Source organism: Chaetodon auriga, chromosome 16 (assembly GCF_051107435.1).
Source record: "Chaetodon auriga isolate fChaAug3 chromosome 16, fChaAug3.hap1, whole genome shotgun sequence".
Classification (NCBI taxonomy): Eukaryota; Metazoa; Chordata; class Actinopteri; order Chaetodontiformes; family Chaetodontidae; genus Chaetodon; species Chaetodon auriga.
In genome coordinates, this window is record NC_135089.1 from 5,594,447 (window position 1) to 5,619,572 (window position 25,126).

Genomic DNA, 25,126 nt, shown 5'->3' on the forward strand with positions numbered 1-25,126 from the left:
CACTGAAGCAGTGTGGGGACCTTGGTGCCTTGCTCAAGGACACAAGCTTGGTGAGTGTGTGAACTTCCCCGACCTCAGGTCTGAGGATTCGACCCAACGTCTCTAATCTCAGAGCCACCAGGCATCAGTACGAGAAACACAGGAGAACATGTGCACTCAGGGTTTACTCATGTTGTTTGTTAGAGGTTAAAGAGGCAGAGAGATGGTCTGCCCTGATTGGCTAACCAACACTGACACCTAGTGGTTAATAAATGCAAAGTGAGGACAAAAGATCTGTTGGGCATTTCAAGATGAAGGTTTATTTGCTTTTCATCTCCACTTTTGTTTTAGTTCATTGACACAGACCATAATTGTCAGTGTACACACATATATGTGTACACTGCTGCATCTACTGTAAATATCCCATTAAAAGCACTTTAAAATGCTACAAGAGAGTTCGTGAGGAGTCATCTTCGTGGTGACACACGAGGCATTTGTGACGGCTGAGGTTCACATTACATCCGAGTTCATTTAGTGCTTTGTTTCAGCGCATGGCTTCAGATGAAGCAGAGGGAATGCACACAAAAACATGCAAAGGGAGTGAGGACCTTGGGCATAAACAAAGCTGTCATGCTAATTTCAAGCATGATCGATGCGTAATGGGTTTTAGCACACTGCTGCCTCACTGGCCCTGCAGCACAAATTAATGCAAGCGCGTGAGGAGGGAATTTTTGAGATGCACCTCAAACTGCACAATGATGGTTTCCTCAAACGAGCTCTGGAATGAAGAAACAGATAAAAACTGACATGTGAAGAAACAGGAAAAAAAACAGATTCAGTGTCTCAATCAAAGATGTCGGGGAAGTTGTCTTGGCAGTATTCTTCAAAGCTGAAGTCCTCAACAGTGAAAGTGACATCCTTCCACTTCTTCACCGTAAGCCTGCCATCAGGGGTCTCCAGGGCAAAGTTCTTAATGGCTATGTTGGGCAGCAGGGCAACCTCCTTGTACTTTATCTCAAATCCCCAGTCCTGTGAATGCAAATAAGGATAAAATGCCCCAACATGAGCACCAGCAATCTGGTTCAGATTTGAAATTAACATTTGGCAGAGGGCCATCTGTACCTTGTTGCAGCTGCCGTTATTGCAGTTGATTGTGCACCCGGGCTCCCAGTCCTGAAAAGTCCTGTCCAGCCGCACCTGCCCGCCGACTTTGTAGCGTCTCCTGAGAGCAAAAGAGAAGCCACGATCTGAGGATTACAGACGTCTGTCAGCCAGAACATACTTTTGCATGAAGCTTAAAGAGCTCAGCTCACTTAAAGTCAGGATTGACGTTGACATAGTGCGCATTTTCAAGAAGTTTAATGTCGCTCCCGGAGGCCACAGGCTGCAAACAGTTTCGACACACGAGCTGGACACTCGCAGCGGTGTGGCGGCTCCTCTTCTCTGCCTTTTGGTTCTCTGCAATTCTTCGGCAAATAACGGCCTCTGTTTGGAGCTCAGTTATCTGGGGACAAAGAAGAATAAAATGATGGCAGAAATATGAAGCAATGAGAGTGAGGGATGAGGACCGACGGGATGCCACACCCTCACCTTTCTGCGAAACTCATAGCAGCTCATATCCTGGACCTTAGCAATGGCTTTTCCAGTCAGCTCCACCAGATACTCGTTGGTGAGCTCCCGGCGCTCTTCCCGTCCCCCTTTCTGGGCGACCACTGAATACCGGCTGTCTCTCGCTCGGGCACGTCCGCTAGCCTGCTGCTGGGCAATCTCATTGGTAAGCAGTCCGTAGCGTACCACCAGGTTGCACTGAGGGATGTCCAGGCCTTCTTCAGCCACGCTGGTGGAGATCAGCAGGTTGAGAGTTCCCTGGCGGAAATTGCGGATGGTGTCCGCCTGCTCGTGCTGCAGCAAAAGTGTGCATGTAAAAACTTAGAAACATATCTACAGACACTGAATTGGCATAACGTAAAGCTCATAGGTCTGATTGTCCATCAACACACCGATGTCATGTAACTGATGCCATTGCCAGCCCCAGTGAGGATGGCTGCCTTGATGCCAGCTTCCTGTAAGGCTCTGTTGGTGAGGACCCAGTCCTTCAGGCAGTGGGTGCTTTTTCGGGTTTTACTGAAGAGGATCCCCCTCGATTGCACATTTGGACCAAACTGTTGCAGCAGAGTGCTCTCGAGCTTAAACATCTTCGGGTTCTCGTAGCGAGAGTCCCTTGCCAGTTTTCTAAGCTCCACCTGATTCTCTGTGTGAAAGCAACAGTGACATTGAGCTAAAACTCACACATAGCTAAAAATCATGCAGCCAAACATTAAGACAAGCAAGTTCACAAATATGTCTGGAGTCCCACCTTGGAAAAGTCCCACCAGGAAGAAGTCGGTTCCATCAAATTCTGTACCAAACTTGGTGTCGTAGAACTCCTCCAGGGAGCTATAAGCATCCATCATTCGCAGTGTGTCATTGATGAGCAGGGCGTCGTTGTACTGCCTGAGGTGGCGTGCACTTTCTGCTAGCAGTCTGTTGCCCTCTCTTACCCCTGATCCAAACATACACAAATTATGTCTGAGTGTCAACAGGAGCAAGCACTCTTCCAGCCATCACCACCCTTAAAACAGTGGGAATCCATTAGAGGATCAAAAACAAACCTCGCTGCTCCAGAACCACCACATCTGCCTCATACTCCTGTGTGCCGCACTCCCTCAGTCTGAAGTCTGGAGGTGGGTTCATGAACTCATGGATCTGCAGCATCATCCACTTGATGTGATCCCCAAATGGATCCTAGGAAAGATGAAAAACAAAAAAAAAAAATATTGGATGTGAAAATAGCATCATCTCTACAAATTGTACTGTGAACCTTTCAAAGGGGGGAAGAAATAATCGGCTCACCTCGAGCCTTTTCTCCACAATGTCAAACGTCTTGATGGGTCGGGGTACTCTCTCCTGCAGCTCAGGTGCGTAGTTTTTCGTTGAAACTATGGCTGAGTCCAGGTTGGCACAAATCTGAGAAAGATGATGAGTTGTGGGAGATCAGAAACACCAGCTAATTTCAGCGACAAATTCAGCCTCAGGTAAACCCTCACCTGCAGCACATGCTCCACGGCCTTTTCCAGGGTCTTCGCGCCCCCTGTGCCTGGCGATGCAGTCAGACCCAGGATCTGCGGCAATGGGCGCTCTTCTCCCAGCTTTTTCTCCACGTAGCATCCCATCACCTTGTTGTAGACCGAATCCTTGTTGGTGTGGTGACACTCGTCGATTATCAGCAGAGTAATATCTGTAAGGAACCATGAACGGATCGGGATCTTACCGTCTATATCAAGACAATTAGAAAAACATCATCGAAGAAGCTCACTTTTGCTGACCTGAGAGCTCGACGTGCTTGGTTTCCTCCATGTTAGTCAGAGCATTATACAAGATCTGTGCTGTGCAGATGACCACGTCTGAGTCCTGCACCACTCTCCCGAAGAAGTCCTTCTCTTCACTCTCCCCACTGACCGGCACCACGGTGTAACTGCAGCCCAGGTGAGGCCTGAACTCGTTCTTGTAATGTTGGTCCACAAGGGGAACCTGCAGTGTGGAAGACATCAAAAACATGCTGTGTTTCAGTCTTTTTCTGCTACACTGCTTGGAGGAAATATCCTGCTTTTATGACCATTGTTAAGAAAAGGATTGTGGACTCTGCCTGTCGGGTGCATTCTGTCTACCTTGTTCACCAGGACCACCACCTTAGCCCTCGGTGTGGTCTCCAGGTGTCTTTTGGCCACATACACAGCAGCGCGAGTCTTTCCACCTCCCGTCGGCAGCCAAATAATTATGTTCTCTCCCTGAAGAGCCCTTTCAACCACTTCCTCTTGGTATGCATACAGTCCAAAATCTGCCATCCTACACTTTCCTCCTGTTTGATGAATCAGAGTTAAAGAGACTCATAACATTGTAAAGAAGAAGTCATTACAAGCTTAAAGACTGGCCACATGAGAGGAAACAAACAAGCATTCTGTGAGACACGCGTGCTGAATCACTGCATTCATCTTAAAGCAGCTACGAAGGAAGTCAGCCACCATGAACTCACCAGTCAGCTGTGTGCTTTTGCCGCTTTTCGCCGTCCACTGCCGCCTGTCAGTGCAGGTGGAGGGCTTTTAAATTCGGATGTGATCAGCTGTGTGACGCGGAGACACGGAAACGAAAGCAAAACCTACTGGAACTTTGGAAAGTGGCCCTGCTGAGGGGGCTGTGAAGGGACGACAGACAGTCTTCATTATGCAGCAATGAGGCCTTAACTACACTGATATAAGCCAGATCTTTGACAACCCTTTTCAAATAAAGCCATGTCTAAGCCTACATTCATCTCATCTATATGTTTATTCTTGATGGAGCTGAGGGGTTTTTGCAGACAGCGTTGAAAACCGGCTGAGTTTTGGCTCGCACGCTAACACCGCTGTGATGTCAGGAAAGCAAAACCTTCTGCTGCTGCCTGTGTTCATGCAGGGAATCCCCACAGCTGATTTAACCTTGTGTAACTTAATGTTTTCTGCCTTCTGGCTGTTCAGCAACTGATTTCCATTGTGAGTCATTGTCTTGAAGTCAAGCTAAATGTTGGGGTCTGAGTGGAGCTGCACTGACAATGCATAATGGTAAACAACAAAGGACACAAGTTTTAAAACATTTCTGAGCCTTTGGAGCAACCAAATGCACAAAATAACCCAGTTTTCTATCAATAACTTGAATAAAAATGTCTATATATAACAAAAAAGCAGGAAAAATACATGTTTAAGTTACAATACATTCTGACTACCTGCACCAGTGCAAAAAGCTGAATTACCTCTAAATGAAAAGAAAGCAACCCATTAAAAACTCCAAGATAATAATAATGATAAATAACCTTCAATGCATCCTGGAGTTAGCCCTACCCGTGCCACAGGCGAATCACAGGACCTGATGAAGCGTTCAGTATGAACCAAAATCTGTTTGTTTGAGTGAGTAAGACAAGTGGCATCCACGCAGACCGCATTTAACAACATTATGTGCTTCTGATCACGTGGCCTGCAGAGGGGCCCTGCAGAGGGAGGCTGTGGAGGGACAACAGCTGCTCCTCACCAAGCAGTGACAGGGGAAACTTCACTGTCTGTCTTCCACAAAGCCCCATTTTACTTCCTGATAGTTTCAGGTGCACATTTGTACCAAATAAGGTAGATGATTAACACTTAATAAAGGCTGTTAAGGGCCAAATTTTTACCTGTTAAGCCTTGACTAAAGGTCAAGTCATGATGCACCACATTTAGTGTCCTCTAAAAATGGCCACATCCATCATGGGGTCCCTGTGAATTAGGACCACATAAATAAAAATGGTTTCAGAACACTACAAACAAACCAAGTCACACGTTCAGGTCTCATGCCGAGTCCAGACCTGAACACGTTTGTCCTGTTTGAGTGTTCCTTTGCCAAATGTAGCCTTGGCAGCATCATGTGAAGTCGTGAGCGAGAAGTCGTCCTGCAGGTATTGTTTTTGTAAACTCTGAAATCCCCAAAATCTTAATGCAGTTCTGAATGGAGAGATTCAAGTCTGCACCTGTCCGCCCGTCTTCCCTGTTTTTTCCAGTGTAACAGTTCACTGATGTTTCCTCAGTTTAGAAACCACCTCCACATGTAGGAATTGTTTATAAAAAACCTTTATTGTCATGAACAGTATTACAGTTACAGTAAATGGCATTTATACCATAACTAGAGACAGTAGCCATCCTCAAACAGGTGGAAAGTTCACTCAGACTGACCTTTTTAAGAAAATCTGAAATGCAGCATAGGTAGATTAAGGGAGAAGTACGCAATTGACAACCCTGAATAATGCAACACTGACATCACTTCAGTAATTCAAAGCTAGTCATGATTCAAGTACAAAATAAACACACGCTCACGCACACGCAAACCAACACAAGTCAGTGAGACATTCAGCGAGCGGGCTCGCCCAGCGCTGGACAGCGACTTCCCACGAAAGAAGCGGATGCATCTCAGGAAGCACCTCGTTTGACACTGACCGCTGAACAGAGACGTGTTTTAACAGTTTATTACAACGACTGTAACACTTGAAATAAAAAAAAAACCAAACCTGCAACAAGTTTTTCATGAATTCAAAGTGTAAACTGTCCGTCATGCATTAACACCCACAACAGCTCGTGTACGGTGCGATAAATAAACCAGAGTTCTCTTCTTTCGGACTCGGGTCAGCACAAACTAACCTGTGACCCCCCCCCCCCCAGAGTCATTCCTATGATCCCCAGACTTAAATGGCACATAATGGGAACATGACAAAGGGGTCCTATGTTCCCCAGGTCCACCATATGTGCTCTCCGAGGGTCCCGTGTCCCCAGGTTTAGGGTTTTGACCTGAATGCAACAGGAAAGGTAATGTGTGTTGACAGAACAGTAAACGAGGGAACGCAGGAACCCTCTGACCACCACATGGACTACTTAGCATGAGAGTGGCTGCACTACAGAACAAATCAATGCCCACGACGACGACGACGACATCACCTGCGAGCACGGTCAAAGGTTTGGAATACAGCCCTGCCAGTGGAGAATGGTGTATAAACAGTATGCCTCATATGTGCTGTACAAGTAACTATTATGTTGTTGTCAACATGAAAACAACAGTGTTTTCTTGAAGGCAACGATGGGGGAAATTATTCTGTTTAGCGCACAAGTGCTGGAAATATTTGACGCCCAGTCCATCACTGGCAGCACAGCAGTGTCTTAATCTACTCGAGAGCAGCGCTGCGACAATTTATCACCGGCTGATCTGCGATTTTGATAGTTAATCGCCTTTTTTTCTGACCAACAGTGGAAAAAATATCCAAAGATATTTAATATATGCTGGGATGAGAAGAGAAAAGCGACTAATCCTCACTTTTGAGAGCTAAAACTAGCAAATGTTTGGTTTAATTTCACACCAATCGACCGATTCGAGACTACTCCAGAGTCAAAGAACTGCCTTTCTCTCTTTCAGCGCCGACTGTTTTAAGGACGTCAGCCCTCACAGAACGTTTATCCTAAAACCCATGAAGATGGCTGGGATGTTCAAGTGTCTGTCAGTAACGGAAGGCAACGTGGCTTTAGGTCCCGAGGTCCAGTTTTCTGTGAAAAAACAAACAAACTCTACACTACACACACATCAGCTGGAGTGACGAGTCCTAAGAAACTTGGAATGAACAAATGTCATCAAATGCGACACAACCAGGTCAGTCGTACTATAAATAACGGCGGAAAGTGTGGCATTGTTAGAACTTGGACCTATAACTTTGGTACACTTAATGAAACATGTATACGCAGATTATCAGTGGAAAAGAGGAAATGACAGAAGATAACCTTTCGGGGAAAGCTAATGCCATACGGACGCGTTGTAATGCTCAGCTGGCTCTGATGTTTCCAAACGACCAACCTTTGTTCAGGTCCAACAGTTCCCTTGTCAGATGTGTCAGTCACGTACATACATACATACATACCCTTCGATTAACTCAGATATGACAAGCTAGCGATGTTTTCGGCGCGATCCGCTCCGGCTCGGCGCACGGCCGCCGCGTTCGCTCGCTCCTCGGCCGCTCCGGGCTCATTTCTCGATCAGGCCTCCGTCTTTTAATTTGAAGTAGAAGAACTTCTCCAAGGTGTTGGCGCACTTGCAGTACTCGCTGTCCGGAGGGTTGTACTCGCGACAGTTGGTGATGATCCGCTGCAGGTCGGCGATGAAAAGCTTCTTGGTCACGTAGTATCTGTTCTTCAGTCTCTCCGTCATGGTCTTCAGGTCTGCGGGGACAAAGACGGAGACGAGAGCAAAGCTCGACGTGGATTCAGAGTTTAAAAAAAGCAGCTGGACAATCGAAGGGATGCAGGCTCACCGATGGGAAAGCGGATGATCTCGTAATAATCTGGAGCCTCGGATTTCTTCACGGGCTCCATGAAGGGCCAGGCGTCAGGATGAGTCTGTTGAGACAAAGTCCTGGTTAGTCCTGTGCTGAGTGTGTTCCTGTCTGGGGTCTACAGGTGAGCCTTACCTTGATCTGGGCCAGGAGGTTCTTCAGCATGTTGTACAACACATCAGGATCCTTCACCTCTTTCCTGCAACACATGCAAACGGACGTCAGACGAGTAAAACATCAACTACGCAGAAAAAACACGAGACGACGCTGGAGATCAAAACGTAAAGTCTCAAAACAGTAAAACTAACATTCTTTCAAAATCGAAGCTTTAAGGCTCCAAATGAGATCAACAGAGATGCAATAGAGCGGCACTATTGCCACCAACTCTTACTGTCATGTCTTGTGAAAACGTTCCTGTTTTCTCAGATGAACTATGTCTGCAGAATCTGAGTTTCCCTTTCACACATGCAGCACATCTGTCAGAGTGTGATGCAGGGTAGCCGTGCACACACTGTGAATGAAATCTCTCCAGGTGGACACATTTCTTCAAAGTCTCCTTCAAAGAGTCTGAACGAATCGAGTGAGCAAACTGCGGACTTTAAACCTGAACCTGTTAACTGCAACGTGTCGCTGCAACACCAAAAAAACACTAAAGCCACTGTGTGTAGATGTATGTTTCTGTTTTTCTGGTGCTCCTCAGAGGGCAACAGCACACAGATCAGCTGATTATCACATCAGCAAGATGTAACACAAGCATCTCAACACTGTGACGCTGATTTGAGGAATATATACTAAAAGTTTACCCTTTGTCCTTGTTGCTGGGCTTCCAGCCTGTCTCTCCTGGAAGAGAAAGACTTGTGAGTAATCGGACGACAGTGACGTTTTGAATGTTTCTTCGCTGCACACAAAGCAAACACTCACTTATGCCTGGAATGCTCTCCACTGGGATCTGCCGCACGCCCTCTTTGAAGCAGGTGAGACCCGGGTAAACCTTCCTGATCTGGCTCTGCTTCCTCTCAATCAGCTTCTTGATAATCTGTCAAGCCATTTAAGAATTTAGTGGCATTAAAAGCTCAAAGATCCACAGCAGAAAACGCATTTTTTCTTTCACGAGACGGCGGCCTTACATACCTCCTTCTGTCTTTTAATGATGTGAGAGAGCTCGGTGTAGGGGATCCTCGGGTTCAGCTCACACTCCATGAGCGTCGCTCCCTCGTAGTCTTTGATGTATCCCAGGTATCGACTCTTCGGCACTTTGATGTCTTTGGAAAAGCCCTGCGAGGAAGCAGCAAATTAGAGACGGGACAGCGCGGAGGGAGAGGACGGGGACAGAGCTAATGTGCAGGTCACGCCGACAGTACCTGCTTCTTGAAGTAGCCGATGGCGTACTCGTCAGCGTAAGTGAGGAAATAGAGGATGTTGTGTTTGATGTGATACTCCTTCAGGTGGTTCATCAGGTGGGTCCCGTAGCCCTTAAAAAAAAACGGAGAAGAGACAATGTCATGAAAAGGTGAGGCCGATGAAAAATGGCTGAGAAAGTGTGTGTTTCTTTAGCAAAGGCTGATTTCAGTAAGATCAACTGGGCAGCTCTTAGGAGCTACTTTCAGCTTGAAAATGTTTTGTGAACTGAACACAGAGGCAATGCGTGAGCAGCAGCCGACCAAGATCATCAGTTATGCATGTAAAACAGAACGAAGAAGACACACTTGAAGCCTAAAAATACACTCGGGGTGGCGTTTGCGTGCATGCAGTGTGAGGACAACACGAGTCAACAAGCAGTCTGTTTGCAGCATGACTTCTGTCAGACGCCTGTGAGCTGAACCACTTCCTGTGAAGAAGCGCTGTTGCACCAGAACCTCTGAGACTTAAAGTGACAGCAGACACACCCCTTATTTGTAGCTTCTCCAAGCTCGGCCTGCTACGTGTTAGCATGTTTGGTAAACAAAAAGGTGCTGAAGAAGCTACTGCAAATGGAAAAGTGTCACTGAGCAGCTTGTTTGTCTGTTCTGGCCGCCACAGCTCTTCAGAGAGAAAGTCATTATGTACCTTAACTTGCTCATTGGACGTGACGGCACAGAAGACGATCTCCGTGAAGCCCTGAGTGGGAAACATCCTAAAACAGATGCCACCGATGACGCGGCCATCTTTGATAAGGGCGAGGGTCTTGTGCTTCCTGTGAAAGTTGGAGACGTCAGAACAGCGCGCAGGCATCCGACGACGTGCACTATGAGAGCATCTACTCACGGGTCGAACACCAGCCGTGTGATGTACTCTTTGGGCATGCGAGGTAACTGATGGGAGAAGACGTTCTGCAGGCCGACCAGCCACATCAGGATCTTCTTGTTGGACTTCTGGGAAAGCGAGTTTCCGATGACGTGGAACTCTATGATCCCCCGCCGCTCCTCCAGCCTGGCAGTCTCATCGCGGGCAGCGTTCGGTGTCAGCAGATTCGTCTAGCAACACGAACAGAAAAAACATGAGCGCGACATCCGGAACAAAATAAGACGCGTCCGTTTTCCCTAAACACATCACCCGCGATCGATCGACTCACCTCTGGTCCGAGCATGGCGGCGGGGTCAGTGATCGTCATCATGACCTCATTGACCAGCTCCATTGGAATATCTCCCATCACGCGGATCCGCTTGGCGTCCTCCAGGGTCAGCGCCTCCGGAAGTTTGCGTTTCTCCCCTGAACAGACAGTGACATTACTCAGATGGTGGCAGCGAGAGGAGACCGCTAACACTGATCCTCGCCGCGCTGCAGCTCGTGAGGGAGGAAAGGAAACGGAGAATCAGACCTGTGATGGGCTCTGCACCTCCGGCGTCCATGCTGCCCAGAGAGGAGATGCTGCTCAGACCTTTGGGCAGAGCGGAGGAGCCGGACACTGCAGCGGGACTGATCACTGCAACGGAGACACACCGAGGGACAGACAGTTCATTATAAACTGTGAGAACAGCAAAAACCAGCTCGGATCACTTCATATATTTATGTTTAGTGTTCTTACTGCCACACCTACAGCAATATATTTACGTATATTATGACTCTTAAGAAACTGTGGTTCAGTGTAAGTTTCTGGTCCCACCTGAACGACCAGAAGGCCGTCAACCCGTCTCACCTGTCTGATGTCCCAGCTGTGTGCCGTCTGAGGCCGGCATGGTGAAGTCGGCCTCCCAGATCGGCGAATTCTCCCCGTAGATTTCCTCCTCCAGCATGGACAAGAACCTGATGATGGAAAATGTTATTTCAAAGTACGAGCAGGGGCTGATACCCACAGGGAAGCAAAACAAAGGGAATGAATACACATTTTTCACACAACTGAATGTAAAGTTTAGCATTAACGCAAATGCAGGTGGAAGACAAACAGCAAAGAACAGGACAAAGGCTGAAACTGACTCTCCACCAGAGTCAGGCCTTACTTGGGAAAGTGTGTGAGGATGAGTGTGCGCTTCTCTGGCAGCAGCTTGTCCTTCTCCACCCTGAACTTCTCCAGGAGCTGGCGTCGGGTCACGGTGAAGATGGACTTGAGCAAGCTGCGGCCGAACACGTGGGTGGTTTCATAGCGCGGCAGGCTGTCGTTGCTCTGGGGGACATGGCAGTAGCACAGCCACCTGGGGGTCATGAGGAAAAACACGACTGTTGTACAAGCTGGTACCAGCATCCAGCACCTAACAAAGACTACACCTGCTTTCTCTAATAACAACTCCTCCACGCACCTGGTGTAGTCCACTTTATACGCCGTCCCGTCGTCTTTCTGGGTGCGCTGGCGGTACTGCGTCGGTGTCTCCAGCTTCCAGTAATTTAGGCACAAGAGGAACATCTTCGACAGCTCAAACATGGTCTGCCTCTCCTTTGGTGCAAGGTGGCTGAACTTATACTGAACAAAATTCAAAACTCCCTTTGGAGGAAACGGGAGGAAAACGGCAGCAGAAAAAGCAAAGGAGGGTTATAGAAACGCTGCAGCTTCTTTGGTGCATAACAAGGACAGAAAGCACAAGAAACATATGAGAAACATGCCTATCTTCACACACATGCAGGAAGTTTGAGCTTCACCTGCTCGATGTTGGGCTTCTCAAAGGGTGGACTTCCAAGCGATCCCTCTACGACCGGCTGGCTCATCTGCAGGATGCACTTCCTCAGCAGCTGAGAGAAATAGATCAGAAAACAAGAACTGGTTAAACTGGGCTAAAAAGCTCTGTTTTACCTGTTAGACTGATGTGTGAGATGCACTTTTGCTTACCTTGAAAAGGTAGAAGTACACCTGCTTGGTGTCAGTGTCCTCCTCTTTATGTACAGACATAAAGAGGTTCTCCACGTCCACCACCATCCCCAGCAGCCTGTTAATCTCATCCTCAGACACATTCTCCAAGTGGGACACATGATCAGCTGCAAGCAGAAAACACACACATACATGGTGTCAAACGACACTGGGAAGCAAGAGGGACCCAGAAATACAGCTTGGTTTGCTGTGGAGAGGAGGGCTGGGGGTGCACTGGAGTGTGTGTGCAGGCCGGTTAGTTTGTACCCAGAGCATGTCCACAGCTGCGGCACGGCTCGCTCAGGCTGGCCGCTTGCTGCTGCAGGTCCATACGTGTGGCTGACGGCGGGTTTGGGTTTTTCCATCCATTGCACTTGCATGTGTCAACAGCCTGAGAATAAACAAAATATAGCTGAACATCAAATAAAGCGACTTAAGCAGTGACTCGGCCGCTGCTTTTCTACGCCAGTGAGTGGCTAAACAGTTGACTTAAGCTAGCTGGTGATACATGCATGTTCAAAGATTTAATGAGGATAATACAAGTGTCCGGGAGACTGCCCAGCTAGCTAGCTAGCTAGCAACAAAAGTTCATCATAACGCTTGGTTATAACGCTATTTATTTATGTTTTTGTATGCGGTGCCTTGTCTGTGCTACCAAATGCTTCCCCCCATACACTAATGCCGATACTACCGAAGAGTGCTTTGTTGTGGTGAACTTTGGCTAGCTAAGCTAACTTAGCTACCTTGCATGCGGAGAATACGCCAAGTTTCTCAAGCTTTTTCGCCCGTGGGAAAGCTCGGACTTGGGCTTTCTTCTGGCTTGCACGCTGTTGCTGGCTAAGTCCCGGTCTGGCCGGGTCGCTATTCCCTGATCCGGAGCCGGTCGCGACAGTACTGGACCCAGCTGACCCAGCAGACTGGGCTTGGAGAAGCCGGGGTTGCAAGGCCTGCGCCGCCGGGTCCGACATATCCACGCTGCTACACTCTTCCTCTGCTCCCGTTTAGCTCATATGCTGCCTTCAAGTGCCGTCGGTGAAATTGTAGTTCAGAAGACAGCAGCGACGTTTCCGAGTGGAAATGATTTTTCCATTAAAACATTGGCGTTGAGAGCATACATAACTAATGCAGAGTCCACACACAAGTCATTTCACACACGAAGCAGACTTTTCGACACGGTATCAACTTGTCTAGGCAGAAATATAACAGCAGGTGTATCGACTACTCCCCTCAACATCCCACAATTACGTGGCCACCACTGAAGAGGCCTCGTTACATCTACCTCAAACGAAACCATCCTCATTTCCGTTATCGTTGCATGTTTCTACACTTATGCCTAATTTGAAAGTTTTATTTTGAATTATTACCGGAAATTTGAGTATTATACTATGTCTGTCTTGATGCTCGTGTAATTGGATGGTTCCCTTCACGAGTATTCAGTGCCCTCCAGTGGTCACTGTGCATAACTACACGGCCGGCTTTATTAAAAGGTGCTCCCTGGCATATTTAGCAGTCATGTGCTGATTTGGTGGAACTGATGGATGCAGAAAAAAGAAGAAAAGCATTTTTATAATCGCGAGGGCAGTGTGGATAGTCTAAAATTAAAAAAGTAGGCTGTCAATGCCTTTGGCTCCCTCAGTCTATGTGCCATCCAGTGGTCACTGTCATGAACTGCAACACATTAACTTAAACGAGCTTCAACGCAGCAATATACCATACAGCCACTTCTGGTTGTAACTTTTCAAAATAACGCGAGAAGCACCTGAAAACGAACGATGAAATAATCTTAAAATGACCGTGCTAATTATATTTTAGCAGTTGCTGTTAGTCTAAAACTCCAACTCTACATTCATCTTTATTGCTGTTCTTTAGAGGTTTCAGTGCGGGTGACAGTACATTACACGTGCATTAATAGTGTGTTTTACTATCAAACAATATGAAGGCCTTCAGTATGTCATGGATTCAAAGAACAGCCGTGTTATAAATACTACCTTGTGTTCTTATGGGAGGACATCAAATTAGAAACACAGCAGTCTCTCCCTTTCATATCTTCGAGTGCACCAGCATAGCCAGTGCACTTGAAAGCAGCACACCTGGTCATGTTGAAAATTGTGGGTAATGTAGTTAGTGGTATTGAGAATAGACTATATACCATTGTCATGAAGTCTAAACATAGTTACAAATTCTATTTATTTTCTATTTTACATTAAGGTAATCAAAAGCAAATGTTCCACTGAATATTTGCATAATGTGAAATGATTGAACAGGCATACAGAAAAGATACCTTCCCCTTGTTTATTGGTAAAATTACATTGTTTTTCTTCTTTCTCTACCCATGACCCCACCCTCCCCATTATCCCCCACCTAACAGCAGCGGCTGCTGTGCAGGTTCTGTTGTGCTAGTTGTTGATGCCATAACAGGATGACAGCGCAGTCGAAAGCAATCCCTCCCTGATATGAACAGTAAAAATAGAGAGAAAAGAAAAAGGAAAGGAAGCTGACGATAACATCTCAATTCACGAAGATGATGAGACAGAACCAGTGCATTTAATACCATAGATCTTCAGAAAAAAAAATTAAGACATAAAAAAAAAAAAAAAAAAAAAAAAAAAAAAATCCATCACAAAATAATTAAGGTTAACAAAACATCATGTAGAGATTGGGAAGATATTGTTTTGACATTAACTACTGATTGATTATAAACTTGAAAAGTCTGATACAAATACAGCAATGTTGTCAATACACAGTCGTGATTTTGGTCGAGAAAACAAATCTTGCTTTATGTATTTGTAATTGTACACTGATGATTCAAAAACATTACATTAATGCTAAAATTACTCATGGGTGATAATGTTAATAAAGTACTATTTACTGTATATGGTTCGATAACATAGATGGATGATTGTACAACCTTAAAGTCTAGGCTTTAAAATCATACTGAACAGCCTGTGTCAAAAGAAGATGAAGCAATAATAATAGTGATAACAATAACAACGTAATAATTCAATCTACACAGCTCTACCAAGAAGGAAGTATCTGTCCATTCCCGCCCTCCTGTCCTGACCCTTCTCTCTTCATCTTTTCCAGGAAGCAGACCAGGAACAAGACAGAAAAGTGAAGGACTGCTGCATGCACCTGGAGCTTTACAGCGTCATAAGACCACGATGGAAACACTTTAGAAATCTGAAGGTGCATGTGGAGGCAGGGGGTAGAAGAGAAAGGACAGGGCCACTGAGCCTTTATATTCCTTCCTGTTGCGTTATTTTTTTTTCCTCTACACAAATACGGAAACAAAGGTGAGCAAGATGGCGCCATTAAGTGCCATTGGTAATGACTGAGCTCTTTTTTTTTTTCTTCTTCCATGAATGGGACGTTTTTGTTTTTTTGTTTTTTTTCCCCTAAGGTGACGTCAAGTGTCCATCATCAAAAGAGAGGTCATGGATTGGCAAGTCCTGGGGTTAAAACATGATTCTGTGAGTAAGCCTGTGGGTTGATTTCTTGGTCTGTCGATGGGTTCGTCGTCTGGAACCATCAGTGGGCTCTGGCAGTTTACTGGCCAGTGGACTCATTTGCCAAACAGTTTTATTGGTGCTGTGTTGCTCAGAGGGTAGCTGGTCCGACCGTGGTTTGGTTTGACCAATGGGACATTGTTTGACAGCTGGCTAATATCTGGTCTGGTTGATCGAAGCTGTAGATTGGTTGGATCAGCTGACGCGTGGTTGTGTTAGTTAGTTCCCGCCCCCACAGCACTGGCCACTTCTGCCCTGCGGCGCGGCATCCTGCAGGTCCACGCCGCCTCTGGCTCGTCCTCCGGCGCCCGCTCCACCCTGAGGCTCGTTCTTGGGAAGCTTCTTGGCTGTTTTGGGTGGAGGACAATGGATGAATTTCTGCACGGTGCTAATACGACTCATTTCATTATTGATCTATAAAACACCAGAAAACAGCAAAAACTATTTTCTAGAGCCCGAGGCGATGTCCAAATACCTTGTTTTATTTGAGAAATGGTCTAAAACCCAAAGATATTCAATTTAGGAAAATCCTCACACCTGAGAATCTGGAACCATTAAATGTTTGCCATCTTTACTTGATAACTGACTTGAACAGAGCTGAAATGATTCGTGGGTTAATTAATTCGTCTGTTGATGAAAAATTAATCTGCACCTATTTTCCTTTCAATGCACAGTAAGTAATTTTGGCCACTGGGGGTCTCAATCCAAACAACAAAAGACAGAGTTTGATGATGTCACGCAGTAGCCTGGGATCACGGGCTGCTGTTGGAGTGAATTTCTTTGGGTTTTGGACTGATGAACATTAACTGGTTATCTAATCTATCAGGCTCATAAATGAACAGACTCATCTTTGCAGCTCTACGTGACGGTGAAGCAGTTGCGAGCAGCTCTTACCGATAGCCATAAAAATCTCATTGACATTCATCGCAGTCTTGGCTGAAGTCTCCATGAAGAGCAAACTGTTGTCATCTGCATATGCCTGTGCTTCCTAAAGGAGGAACACAACACGGCAATCAGCATTTTTTATTTTACATCCATCAGCGTCAGACCGTTAGAATTCTCTTTACCTGGAAATCTACAGCTCTCTTGTTGGCCAGATCTGCCTTGTTTCCTGCCAGTGCAATAACGATGTTCGGGCTGGCTTGTCGCTGCAGCTCCTTCACCCAGTTCTTTGCACGTGTGAATGTATCCTTTAAAAAAAAAGTACATGCATAATCATAAGACCCTGCTTTTAAACGCAGGTTTTACATGGTAGAAGAGCAAAGGTCTCTCCTGAAGTGAGCAATCATCAACCCAAACTGAAGACAAGGTTCAGCAAAACATATGACACATTCTTGGCTGGCGTCCCGCACCGTCCACATAACTTACTGTGTTGGTGATGTCGTAGACCACGATGGCGGCCTGGGCTCCCCTGTAGTACATGGGTGCCAGGCTGTGATACCGCTCCTGTCCTGCTGTGTCCCAGATCTCAAACTTGACTGTTGTATCATCCAAACATACCGTCTGTGTGAGGAAGGCCGCTGGAAAGAAAATAACACGTATTAGACGGAGACTGAAAGACAATCGCGGCAGAAAATCACACGCTTGTTACCTACAGGGCTGAAGTTCAATATTTAAGCTTCAAAATGTAGTGATTAAGAGTGCAGGGAGAAGAGGTTTAAACATCAGGTGTGTAGTAAGAGCACACTGTAGCTCACAGAGCGCTGGCACAAGTGTACACGACTCGCTTACTCAGCCGACCGTCACATGACTGAGGAAACGGAGCACTCATTTTCAAAGCACATACTTTAAAGCTTTGTAATCTTTGACCAGGCGTGCAGCTGACCACCGGTTCAGCGCAACAGAAAACATGCTGACTCGTTTTGAGTCTCGTAAGCGCTGAGCATCCTGTCTCTTCACGCTAAAGCCACAGCGCTCAGACGGTGTAGGAAAAGAGATGACACACGAGGAGAAGGTGTTGCTGGTTAATATATTCACGTCTTCATGGCTTTACAGCGGGTAGTTAACCTCACAGGTTACCAGATAAAGTCTGAAACGAGAGCTGAAACAAGTCGAGCAACTGGAAATTTATCAATAAAGATTCTGATAATCGATTTCTTAATTTACACACAAATCTCTGCTCAAGCTCTGTTTCAGCCGCGCAGTGCTGAGGCTGTGGGCGAGACGTGAGTGAAGTTAATGAAATAATGAACAACAAGCTCAGTCTCAGACGTCTGCGGCTCCAGTGGAAACCTGTCACTGTTCTTTTTCCGGCTGGATTGAGGATTTGCACTTCACATCCCACTTAGAAGTTTACTTCTGTAGCCCTCAGGCTGCACTCACCATCGCGGAGAAAACCAACACATTTAGGCCCACCGCTTTGTAAAGCGTCAAAGTTATGGACATGTTATCATAATGTTGCTTTAAAAGTGAACAATGCTCTTTGATCAGCTACACTGATCCACAGGAGGTCGAGGAAGCGGCCATTGTTGTCTCAATTCCTTCCTGTTTCAAGTAACCTCGCTCCTCTGCTCTTCGGATGTACTGGCATTCACACAGGTCAACCTGAAGCCGTTTTCTGTATAAAATATTGACAAATGTGATTTGTTTTCTGCAAAAACCTATATACGTGTCTGCCTTGTGTGAGGAGCTCGGAGGCTCATGGGAGAGTCGTGTGATCAGCTGCAAAGAACTGGTTCTTCCACTCCTGCACAGGCTCTGACAACGGAAAAGAATAGAACCAACAAGCAAGCAGTTCCTCTGTGCTGCAAGGACATGTCTTCTGCTGCAGCGCTCATGTTTTGTCCACTGACGTGTTGAGAGAGTTTTAGAGACTCTGCACAGCGACATGAGGCAGGGGATGAAACCTGCTGGGGCTGTGTCATAATTCTGTATTCTGTAAGAGAAGTTTTAAATGATTTCGCTGATTATAACTTCTAAAAATCATACATGATTTGCATTAAACGATCCTCTGAGCTGTAAATTACAGCTGAGGAGCTCAATGAAACATGACAGGGAGCGAAGACAACCCTGAGACCAAACACACAACCCTCACCTCCGATGGTGCTCTCCTGGTACTCGTGGAACTGGCCTTTGACAAAGCGCAGCACCAAGCTGGACTTTCCCACTGCCGACTCCCCCAGCAGCACTAGCTTAAACTGGCAGATCTTGTTGCTTGCCGCCGCGCCGTTGGTCCGAGCTGGTCCGCCTCGCCCTGCCATCGCGCGGTGTTGAAGACCGGGAGGAAGAAGCCGGGTGAAGAGGGAGGAAGTCTGGTCGAGTTTAGGCCTGGACTTGGAGCGGGGGCTGGCGAGGGCTGGGTGAGGTTCGGTTCAGGCAGGTAGGTAGATGAGCCAGAGGAAGAGGAGACCTCACCAGTGGGAGCTGGAAAACACAACACCGTCAGGATGTTAAGCTGTACTTCGAACACAAAACAGGCTTTTCATTAAAACAACTTGTTATCTGCTGATTATCAACAAACAAACAAACCAACATCAATTCATCGTCCCTGCTAGCAGCGACCAAGACCAATGAATCAAGTAAAATACAGTTTAACTGTAAAACACATCAACACTGAAGCTTTTGTTTCAGCCAAGTTTTTATGCTGTTGATACAAAAACCTGCATCACACCGGGGGCCGAGCCTCCAGATAAAGACTTTGTTATTTAACCATGTTTAGTATAAACAAATGCTCCTGCTCTCACAGGTTGTCCTCACGGTGTGTGTTTTTGACATCACGACACACTGCAGAATGATATTCTTACTTCTGCTTTACTTCAGCCTCACTGCTAAAAGGGATGCACAGAATACATAAAATATATGCAGTTTTAAGATAAATAGAGTTATACTATGCAAATAAAATGATGTGGATCTGGAGGATTGATGGTGAAAGGGTACAGAGGCAAAACGGAAAAGTAAAATTGAAGAACTGAAAAACAAACATAGATATAAACCATAAAAATGAATATAAAACTTTTCCCTACCGCCCTCCCCAAACATAAGTTCAGCACATTTGTTCCTGTGAGTCATCTGTTCACAGATGTCTGGCCATGGTGTTAAGCAACGACTAGACGCTGTTCAGATCTCTGTGGCCTCTTCCATTGAACGCCACCAAACCCAGATAATGAGGTCAATAGAAAGCATTAAGATTAATCAGCAAATCACCCATGAGTCATTTTTGTACTGCAACTTCCAGTGACCACGTTGTGTTGGTGGTATTAATAAAGAGTTCATTTTATTTGTGGAATTCAGGCAGTTTACAGTCAGTACTGTGAGCCTGTGGCTCTGAGGTTGACTTAGAACATTTTAATCTTTAAAAAAGATTTCATCCAGCCTAATTTGGCTGAAACAAGTTTGACGACTTCACTTGATAACAGCATACCAAGATGTGAAAACAAGCCAACAATAGATTCTCTTAATTTCAGACTGCTTTGCGTATCTGAAACCTTGCCTAATCTTTTTTTTTCAGTTGGGTGATACACATGAGGTCAGTCAGCTTCTGCTTGGTCAAAGGACAGGAAACACAAGTCAGCTCAAAGCAGGAAGTGAAGATTGCAGAACACATTTTACTGCTGAGCACATTAAAACTCAGGATAGCCTCAGCTTTGTCACAACTTAGTGCAGAAACACAATGAATACTGAGGACAAGCAGGAGGTTAGACTGCTCCTGAGTGAGAAGGGAAACGTCAGGAATGAGGAAGACTGAGGTACAGGCGTCACTGCTGATACTCTGTAGAGTTTGGTTGCGCTCGGCTTTTTCTCAGCTCGTTGCTGAGCCGAGCTTAAGCTTCAGCATGTGACAAGAGATCACGGCTCTGTACATAAAATATTCATAACTGCCATGCTTCATCTGACAGCGTACCAACCACACTGCTCATTATATGAATTAATTTCTGCTACGCAGGTCGTCATCTACCATTATGCTTTGCAACACTAGTTTAATTTTAGACATCACAGAACATCATGGGACATAAAAACATACCAGTACCTTTACGGTTTTCCCCGTTTACTCAAACAAAACTAACACAGTGGCATTACATGTGTTACGATTAAAGAAATAGCTGATCTTCTGCTACTCATCTGTTCACTTTTTATATTCATTTTAAGAAAGGTGCACGAAAGTACACCCATATCCAACCACAGCAGACATCATCAGCAGTGCACTACAGGTCGCTGGACTCTTTAACGAGGCAGGAAAGAGCAGAAGGAATCAGAAGCAGAGTTGGAGAAGGAATAAAGGCACTCTGTTCACTGGGTCAAAGTCGGCCTGCACTCATTTGATTGCAAGGAGCAAAGCTGAGCTCTCACCTGTTCACATTCCTCACGAGAGGAGGCGAAGGGAAGGAGGGGGAAAAGGACTGGGTTTGTGGAAACAGACCTACAAAACACCCTGACTAACAAATGCAAAAAATGTAGCTTAATTGCTTTTCTTGGACAGAAGATGTGCAGCAGAATGAAAAATCAAGAAAGCTTGAATTCAATTACAGACAAAATATAAAAAGTCATCCATGTATGTTTTCTTTTGTGAAAAAAATAAGGCTTCATCAGACTGACGATTTCACAAACTGTACATTTTGCTGGCTCAGTGAAACTACTGATTTAGAGGGTCTGGATAAGACAGGCGGGTATCACAAACCTACATCAGCAACAGGCCTGAGGAAGAGGCTCTGCTATACAGCACAGTTACTTTAAATGTGTGTGTACTATTTTTAATTTCGGCCAGCAAAAAAACACTGTGCTGCAGCCACTCAGAGGAGGAGCACAGTGAAAGAAGGTTTCAAAGACACAGAATGGCCTACAGGAGGCAAAACAGCTTATGTGCCCTGGGCTGAAGTTACGTAGAATACAACTATTACTCGGTATATAAACTACTGATGATGTAGTGACTGTTAAATGCCAAAATAATACCATGTACGCCAAAGTGCAGCATATCATGTCAAAGGTAGAAGTGGCTGTTTGGCTTGCAATCAGAGGCTCTTTGTTGCACTGAAACAGACCTGCACACATCTTAAGCAGCCTGCGACGAATGCTTTGATGGCATCCCTAATGGGCTCTGAGGACCTCCACAGGGAAGTGGGTCAGAGAGAGAGACAGTGGGACATGGGTCAGAGAAAGGGGGAGGAGAAAAGGCAGGAAGAAGGAGCAACCAAGAGGGAGAGCCTGTGAAATATTCATCATGGCCTCCTGTACGCTCTGCTGCCAGCAGGACATCCAAACACTTAGCAGGGATTGCAATGCATTGATCACCTGAATATGAGAATGTGCGCACAGATGAAACACCTGTATAGACACAAAGAACTCATTTACGTCAGCTTCAAACCCAAAAAAACGACATAATATTCGGATGAGTAATTAGTGTCCACCCCATGAAAGCATGCGATGTGACGTTCCACAGTCAAATGATTCCTCCACTGTGTCACATGTAAAGCTCCAACATAAAAAAGTAAACAAAAACAAAAACCAAAATGATACTGATAGTGGTATTACTCATTAACGAGAGCAATGAAGTGATGTCATACTTGTCAGTAAAATAAAAGCTCATGATCAAAAAATCATTGCACTACATACTTCACTGAGAGTGTTTTTATGAATTTTTCCATTGCAGGCCATGCAGTCTAAAATTTATGACAGGGTAAGTTCTTCATAAGAAAGTTAGACATTGATTACAGAAAACAAACATATAAAACTGACAGTATACTTAATATTGTGCTAACAGGGACTCATATCTCAAGTCATTTATTCCGTTTAAGTAGTAGTCCAATAATATCTGCAGCCGGTGTCACTAGATGGCAGTTTCATGAAAACAAGCACAGACTTGTGCTGCTCACTCAATTTGAAGGGTGGGGTCCTGGAAGAACTGGTGTTGTCTGATAATGAGGGGTGAAAATTTTACCAAATGGTCTTGCTTGGAAGTAGGCAAATTCCTATCCATGTGTTCAAGACCTGCACATTATTGGCAAAAAGCTTTTATATGCAACACAACAAAGAGCCTAAGAGACAACAAGAGCAGAACATTTCTAATGAAACAGGAAAAGCTCTTGATCCAAGGTAAGCAAGGTAAGCCCTTCTCCAGTTCAAGTTTCTAATAAAGAATGGCTTTGGAAACAGTGAGAGGGAAACTGGTGAAATAACTCAGGAAAAGCAAACAGGATACTCATCACCAGTAGTTAGCAAGGCCAATAGGAAATCACAGACACTTCCTTTTCTCGTGACTTCTGTGTGAAAAGCTCAGTACACAAACAGATGAATAGTTAATCTATAGGCCCAAACAAAATCTGCACCTCCTTGTCAAATCACAATCAAAAATTCAGAACTAACCCATGAGCTTTAAAACATTTGCCAGCTGAAATATAAATGTACAGTGGCGGTTCTTAGGGTGCCAAGTTACACAGTTGCTTACCGTATGCGATTACTACAGTATAGGCTGAGTCTTGCGCAGCTTTTCCTATGTCTAAACATGGCATGAGAAAAGACAAAAAGAAGACCTCCTCTTGCAAATTCTTCCTTTATGCATGAAAATCAGAGAGCAAATACTGGTTTCCACACTAGCTGCAATGAAAATTAAATGCATTCTGCACCTCACAACACATCAAGCCACATAAGACATAATTTTCCCCTTTTATATTTTGCTAGAAGTTTTTGATTGGTTTAAGGAAATTAAAACACTACCATGTCTAGTTGTCAACAAACCTGCAGCTTCGGACAGTGCAGAAACACGGCCTGAGTAAGAAAAATGAGGGGTGTCCTGTTAAGCATGCTGATGGAAGACAAACTCGCAGTCTTTCTATCAGAGCTGGTTGGTCAAGTGCGTCACCACTTTGGAAGGACAAGGTCCATACACCATAAACATGACAAGAACCCAAGCATCTAACTTTAAATCCCTTCTGTCCCAAAGGTCCAAGCTCATTTCCCCTTATTAAGTCATAAAGAAGAGCTATGAAGATGCACGTGCATGCCAATATATTTGCTGTTAAATGTAAAGAGAAACACATGCAGACACATAAAGAGCTCAATAATGTAAACTGGCTGGATTACAACACAAATGCTGTCAGCAGTAATGACACCTTTATCACACATATGGTGATGGCACTGCTGAAAGTACACGCCTGCCGGTATCTCCTGGCCTGACAGTGAAAAACTGAGAACCCTGCCTACTACCTCAGATGATTGCTTTATGTTAAATCTTCAGGGCAACCTTATACGCTGATCCATGCTAAAAACCAACATTACAACCATAAGAACATTACAAAGCAGAGACTCGAAACTGTCAAACGACCTTTTACAGCATAAAGAAAACGGGTTGCTTGACAGTCGTAACGTTACACAATCTGTGACTTGTGGGTAACAACAATTATTAGCTTTTTGACAGGCACAAAGCACAAACAAGTACATGCTACCAGTGCTGTCAATTACAGCTACATATCTATAATTTTACAGTTAGTGAGTTAGAAATGCTAAAAATGTGTGCTAGCAGATTTATGCTGACTTGGCTAACTCGTCGACGTTACAAATAAGGTATCAACTACCGTAACGTTAGCTAACCAAAAATGTGTATTGTCGCTAATTTGTCCTGTAAGGGGAAAATGCAGTCAACGCTAACATTAGCCGATCAAAAGCGACCGTTATCAGTTACTTAGATAGCATAACACTGACTAACAGTTGTGCTTAGCAGTTTTCCAACTTGCTAACTAACGTTAACTAACGTCGACTAGCTAACGTCAGCGACAAACGTTACCATTTACCTAGCATTAGCACTAGCTTGCTAGCGTGAATCGTCGACAAAAACTACTGCTCAGCTCTGGGAAGGAAAACTTGAATTCTGATAGCGTTAGCTAGGTTAGCAGCTATAGCCAACTGTCGAAAACGTCAATAGACAACTTTCCTTTTCTCGGCCCCACGTCGTCAGCTGTTTGACATTTGACAAAGTCGAGGACTCGGACTTGCTATCGTGTCTGCTGCTGGTATTAACATATGTCATATGTCTCTCAGTAAAATTTGCGCTAAGGCTTTTTGGACATTTTATGTGGTCTCACAGTGCTCGAAGCTCGTAGCTGTCTGATGGACATTTCGACTAAACCCGGACTTGGCGGATCGGCTGATCAAAATTTGACAGAGGGGTATCTAAATACGGTTAACAGCTGGCCGAAAAAAGGCCAGTATGCGTTCAGTGTTCCTCTTTATCACCATGCTCTATAATTTCAAGTTGCTCGACTTACAATACTTTCTCTTCTCTCGCTGGTCTCATCGGCGGCAGCTGTCTTCTTCTTCTTCTTCTTCTTGGGCTCTGGCCTTCCCTTCCGGTTAGCGATTTTTCCGGGAGCGTCCCACTTCTTGTCAGTGGCGGACTGACCAATGACAGCAGCAGTCTACGCTCAGCCAGCACCCTGCAGGACAGGGTGGGGAGGTGTGTGCTGTGCAGGGCCTCTCGGTCACTGTCTCCATTTAACTCACAGGCTTAATTTAAACATGATCATTAATGTGATTTATGTTAACATTGAAAAT

At 45.3% G+C, this 25,126-nt stretch overlaps 3 protein-coding genes across 4 annotated transcripts; all 3 read right to left on the reverse strand.

Annotated features, from left to right (window-relative positions):
- Positions 1-283: 283 nt before the first annotated feature.
- Positions 284-4,953, reverse strand: dhx58 (DEXH (Asp-Glu-X-His) box polypeptide 58). 2 transcript variants are annotated; one of them, XM_076751614.1, is made up of 13 exons: positions 4,890-4,953; positions 4,052-4,210; positions 3,687-3,877; positions 3,345-3,549; positions 3,066-3,256; positions 2,872-2,985; positions 2,631-2,763; positions 2,336-2,521; positions 1,980-2,230; positions 1,570-1,881; positions 1,293-1,483; positions 1,102-1,201; positions 284-1,008 (listed from the first exon to the last, which is right to left on the reverse strand). In XM_076751614.1, exons 3-13 carry the CDS (start codon positions 3,861-3,863, stop codon positions 823-825), a joined length of 2,046 nt encoding a protein of 681 aa, XP_076607729.1. In that variant the 5' UTR covers positions 3,864-3,877; positions 4,052-4,210; positions 4,890-4,953; the 3' UTR covers positions 284-822. The 2 variants fall into 2 exon arrangements, with proteins under 2 accessions (XP_076607729.1, XP_076607730.1); XM_076751615.1 differs by having other exon boundaries at positions 4,862-4,940.
- Positions 4,954-5,638: 685 nt separating this feature from the next.
- Positions 5,639-13,159, reverse strand: kat2a (K(lysine) acetyltransferase 2A). The gene is made up of 18 exons (XM_076751607.1): positions 12,884-13,159; positions 12,408-12,531; positions 12,123-12,268; positions 11,936-12,025; positions 11,599-11,780; positions 11,302-11,493; positions 11,001-11,107; positions 10,683-10,787; positions 10,437-10,573; positions 10,130-10,338; positions 9,932-10,058; positions 9,247-9,357; positions 9,017-9,160; positions 8,807-8,921; positions 8,689-8,725; positions 8,021-8,084; positions 7,865-7,949; positions 5,639-7,772 (listed from the first exon to the last, which is right to left on the reverse strand). Exons 1-18 carry the CDS (start codon positions 13,106-13,108, stop codon positions 7,579-7,581), a joined length of 2,394 nt encoding a protein of 797 aa, XP_076607722.1. The 5' UTR covers positions 13,109-13,159; the 3' UTR covers positions 5,639-7,578.
- Positions 13,160-14,427: 1,268 nt separating this feature from the next.
- On the reverse strand, positions 14,428-24,978 carry rab5c (RAB5C, member RAS oncogene family). The gene is made up of 6 exons (XM_076751616.1): positions 24,841-24,978; positions 18,681-19,009; positions 17,015-17,166; positions 16,714-16,836; positions 16,541-16,634; positions 14,428-15,993 (listed from the first exon to the last, which is right to left on the reverse strand). Exons 2-6 carry the CDS (start codon positions 18,844-18,846, stop codon positions 15,866-15,868), a joined length of 663 nt encoding a protein of 220 aa, XP_076607731.1. The 5' UTR covers positions 18,847-19,009; positions 24,841-24,978; the 3' UTR covers positions 14,428-15,865.
- Positions 24,979-25,126: the final 148 nt, after the last annotated feature.

Coding starts and splice junctions, on each gene's coding strand:
- dhx58 (XM_076751614.1), bottom strand. CDS start 3,863: ATGGCAGATTTTGGACTGTATGCATACCAAGAGGAAGTGGTTGAAAGG. Junction 2,764..2,871: donor TTGTGGAGAAAAGGCTCGAG/GTGAGCCGATTA, acceptor CATCTTTCCTAG/GATCCATTTGGGGATCACAT. Junction 2,522..2,630: donor GGTGGTTCTGGAGCAGCGAG/GTTTGTTTTTGA, acceptor TGTTTGGATCAG/GGGTAAGAGAGGGCAACAGA.
- kat2a (XM_076751607.1), bottom strand. CDS start 13,108: ATGTCGGACCCGGCGGCGCAGGCCTTGCAACCCCGGCTTCTCCAAGCC. Junction 11,494..11,598: donor TATAAAGTGGACTACACCAG/GTGCGTGGAGGA, acceptor CATGACCCCCAG/GTGGCTGTGCTACTGCCATG. Junction 7,773..7,864: donor GATCATCCGCTTTCCCATCG/GTGAGCCTGCAT, acceptor TTGTCCCCGCAG/ACCTGAAGACCATGACGGAG.
- rab5c (XM_076751616.1), bottom strand. CDS start 18,846: ATGGCAGGGCGAGGCGGACCAGCTCGGACCAACGGCGCGGCGGCAAGC. Junction 16,837..17,014: donor TCTACGACATCACCAACACA/GTAAGTTATGTG, acceptor TTTTTTTTAAAG/GATACATTCACACGTGCAAA. Junction 16,635..16,713: donor AGAGAGCTGTAGATTTCCAG/GTAAAGAGAATT, acceptor TTCCTCCTTTAG/GAAGCACAGGCATATGCAGA.